This window comes from Engystomops pustulosus, chromosome 6 (assembly GCF_040894005.1).
Source record: "Engystomops pustulosus chromosome 6, aEngPut4.maternal, whole genome shotgun sequence".
Taxonomy (NCBI): Eukaryota; Metazoa; Chordata; class Amphibia; order Anura; family Leptodactylidae; genus Engystomops; species Engystomops pustulosus.
In genome coordinates, this window is record NC_092416.1 from 136,815,263 (window position 1) to 136,819,500 (window position 4,238).

At 44.1% G+C, this 4,238-nt stretch overlaps 1 protein-coding gene across 1 annotated transcript; it reads right to left on the bottom strand.

Moving 5' to 3' along the window:
• Positions 1 to 854: 854 nt before the first annotated feature.
• On the bottom strand, positions 855 to 3,899 carry FZD2 (frizzled class receptor 2). Its single transcript, XM_072111236.1, has one exon. It carries the CDS (start codon positions 3,484 to 3,486, stop codon positions 1,822 to 1,824), a length of 1,665 nt encoding a protein of 554 aa, XP_071967337.1. The 5' UTR covers positions 3,487 to 3,899; the 3' UTR covers positions 855 to 1,821.
• Between the last annotated feature and the right edge of the window lie 339 nt (positions 3,900 to 4,238).

A 4,238-nucleotide genomic window follows, 5' to 3' on the forward strand; every position in this document is an offset into this window, starting at 1 on the left:
TTTAAAGGGGTTGTCCACTTTTAGCAATAATTGATATAGTTTATGTAAGTTAATATTAAACAATTTTCCTATATACTTTCTTTATCAGTTACTCACAGTTTTCTAGATCTCTGCTTGATCTCCTTCAATAAAAAGCTTCCATGTTAATTTACACTGGATAGAAATCTGTTCTTGGTTATGTGATGGACAAGCAGGACACGGATTGGATCCCTCTGAATAATAATAATGAGCCGCGCACAAGCATCTCCATCACATGACGATGGACAGATTTATATCCACTGGAAGTAAACATAGAAACTTTTTATAGCAGGACTGCAAGCAGAGGTCTAGAAAACGGTAGGAGATTGATACAGAAAATATTTTGGAATATAGTTTAACTTTCTTTCTTTTTGCTAAAAATGGACAATACCTTTAACTCTTTGCATCCACCTTTAGGTGCAGGTCCACTGTTATTTTCCTTACCCTTTATGTATTGTTTTTTCAGGTGGGGGTGTCGGTCTATCTTCTTCCACCCAATAAAAAAAACGTCAGCCTAATTAGCATATTGAGCACTGAAGAGGAACAGCACCAATTGCTAGGGAATAGTACAGGCCAGAGAACACAAATCCAACAGCGCCAAAATTTAGATGGTGAAAGGTTGTCTGTATGTGATCATTAAAGTCTCAATTTTTAGGTAGTTTTCAGTACAACACTGAATTCAGAACATTTAATGCAAGATCCATCAGAAACAACCCAGACCTGTATTATGACTCCAGGTCCCAGATCTGACGAAATCTACAGGTTGCTTTGAAAGTGTCGACTATTCATAATTTTAATATAGTCGCCAACAGCCGTATACAGAATAAAACATGAAAGCACCAAAACACTTTTTTGTGGTTCTTAACAAAAATATTTTTTTGTCCTTTTTAATTTGAAAATTAATAAAAATCAACATATTTAATAACAAATCAATATATATTCACAAATGGAGGAAACGCTGGTTCATATGGAAGCCCACGATAGTGAGCAAGTTTTACAAGTGACAAGTCCCTCTTCATGTTTGACACACACATTAAAAAAAAAAAAAGAAACTGACAGCTGTCGGATCTGTACCGTGATAACACCTGTATATCCACAAATTGTCTTCACCAACTGGTATCATCTAGAGGTGTGCTGGACTGTTCATCCTCTTACAAATCATACTATACAAACGCAAAAAAAAACTAAAATAATAAGGAACAAAGATTGTAATTCTGTCAAAAGAGCAATGAATTACAGTATTAGAAAATAAACCCCCTTCAATAATCCAGTTATGTCATACCGACAAACTACAGCAGCAGCACAGTGATCTGTGTAACGGTGGTGATGTACCAACAGACACACACATATGTACTAAGATGATCTCGAAAATTCTTTGGTTGGCTTATATGAAAACTAGTACAAATTCCATGTTTTAGCAGGGAAACATACAAAAAACAAATAATAACAATACTGTATATAATATCCAGGAAGAGCCAAAAACAAACAGTCTGCAGTCTAAATATCTCATTTCTCACAAGGCACAGTAAAGTCAATGAAAAGATTTTGAGAAATGAATAAGAAGGGTCTTTTTTTATTCCAAGGAATCTCGTCTGAACTTCTCCGATTTTAACCCTATTTTTTTTAAATAGAAATATATAATTTACAAAAAAAAAATCTATTTACAGTCTTAATTACAACTCCAGAAAGATGTGCCTAAAGGTATCGTATGGAGATCTACGTACATAGATTGGAGTATCAAAAAGAATTGGAGGATTAATAGTCTAAATTGGTTCCAGGTCCCATTGCGCACACCTCGGGTCCTCACACAGTTGTCTCTCCATGTTTGCTGTTGGTAAGTCTAGTGTAAAACTTTCTCCATGAATGGAGAGTTTTGCCTGACCAGATCCAGAACCCAGAGGTGATACCAACAATAAGGGTCATGAGATACTTTATCATGTAGACTGTAAAGTCTGGAGTCATACGTGGGGTGTATTGCAGTGGGCAAGGGATGGCTAGGCTTTTGCAGTTTTGGCTCACCCAACTGCGTTCCCAGTGCTCCCTAAAGGCCTGCTCATAGAAGTAGCATGCAATGACAATAGTGGCTGGTACGGTGTAAAGAACACTGAAGACCCCAATTCGCACCATCAGACGTTCCAACTTCTCAGTTTTGGTGCCATCATGTTTCATGATTGTCCTGATTCTGAAGAGAGATACAAAACCAGCAAGGAGAAATGAGGTTCCAATGAAGAGGTAGACAAAGAGAGGAGCCAGTACAAATCCCCTCAGTGGGTCAATGCTATTGAGTCCTACAAAGCAAACTCCACTAAGAAGGTCTCCATCAATCTGCCCCATGGCCAGGATGGTTATGGTCTTCACAGCTGGCACTGCCCATGCTGCCAGATGGAAGTACTGGGAATTGGCTTCTATTGCTTCATGTCCCCATTTCATGCCAGCCGCCAAGAACCATGTCAAAGAAAGAATAACCCACCAGATGGAGCTCGCCATGCTGAAAAAGTAAAGCATCATGAAAAGAATTGTGCAGCCTTCCTTCTTGGTACCTTGTACGACAGTTTTATAACCATCCTCTGAAAAGCCATCATTGCATACAACTTTATCACCAAGCACAAAGCCGGCAATGTAAGCCACAGACACCATGGTATAGCATCCAGACAGGAATATAATGGGCCTTTCAGGGTAGCGAAACCTTTGCATATCTACCAGGTAAGTGGTCACTGTGAAGAATGTTGATGCACAGCAAAGTACTGACCAAATAAGAATCCATACTCTGGCAAAGCGGATCTCTTCTTGGCTGAAGAACATGAATCCATCGCTCTTAGAAGGTTCGCATGGAGCAGCACAGTCCTTCTCTCCTAGAAATCTGTAGTTGAGATAGGTAGGTACCTTCAGGACTCGAGGGCAATGGAAAGGATGGTCAGAGGTGGCATAGAGAGCTGGTCCAATAGTCCCATGCAGTGGTGGGCTAGTGGTCAACAATGCTGGACCTCCATCTTCTGAGTGGTTCTGTCCAACACAGATCTGCTCTGCACCATGGCGAGGAAAGTTTTCACACCTCAGTCTCTCCGGCCACTGGAAGCCAAACTTATTCATGAGGGCTTCACAGCCTTGCCGGGCACGTTCACATATAGAGCGGCAGGGAGGGATGGCCTGCTCCAGCACGGTGCACACCGGGGCATACATGGAGCACAGGAAGAAGCGCAGCTCTGAAGAACACTGCACTTTTACTAGTGGGTAGAACTGGTGAACCTCCAGACCTGCATCTTCTTGGTTGGTGTGACCCAAAAGGTTGGGCATTATGGTCTGATTATAAGCAATGTCTGTGCACAGGGGGATGGAGATGGGCTGGCAGAAGCCATGCTCTGGCACTGAGATGCCCTTCTCTCCATGAAGCTGTGCATTGGCCAATATACACAGGGCGAGCAGTGGGTAGAAGGCTTGGAGTGGGGTGGCTTTGGGCACACCCTGCATGGTTAGGGATGGGGGAGAAGACACACAACTGGTGACCTGTTGAGTGACGGAGCCGGATCCAGAGCTGCAGCACAAGTCCCACGTGTCCGCTCCAAGTTCTTGTCGGGACGATCAGATCTACTGCGATCAAAGTTGCGTTTCTCTGGTGTCACCTCTGCTGCGGATCGCTTTACACTTAGCTACGTCCTCAGTCCTTCAAGCCACAGATCGGAGGCTACTCCCCTGCTCGTCACGATCCGATCGTCTCCGGACCGATGAGTGTCGCCTACTCCTCTAGCTCCGGTTCTGATTCGGATCACTTTCCCTTTGTGCTCCGCATCCACAGTCACTTCTGAACTATCCGTTTCAAGGCGCCCTCTGTCCCGGGACCGGATCCTTCCCTCTCAGCCAAAACTCAGGGGCCGCCTTGAAACCGCCCCTCTCCCCCCTCCCCAGGTCGCAAAAAGCCTTCCCCAAAAATCCTACTTTACCAATCAGAAGGCAGCCCAGAGCCTAGAGAGGGGGGTGACAACGCACCCCTCTGGATAATCAGGAGCATGTCTATATAGGATCAGGGAACTCCAACCCTACCCCCATCCCATAAAGTGCTAGTCCCCGAGTATCCGATTACTCGTCCACAATGATCGGCCTCCATCACATACGATTACACGCGATCTCCCCCAGCGCCGCCCGCTCCTGCCCTGTGCTGGGGTTATCCCCTGCTCCCTAATCTCATCCCATTTCACAGTCACTTCATGAACAACTCTGCCGGG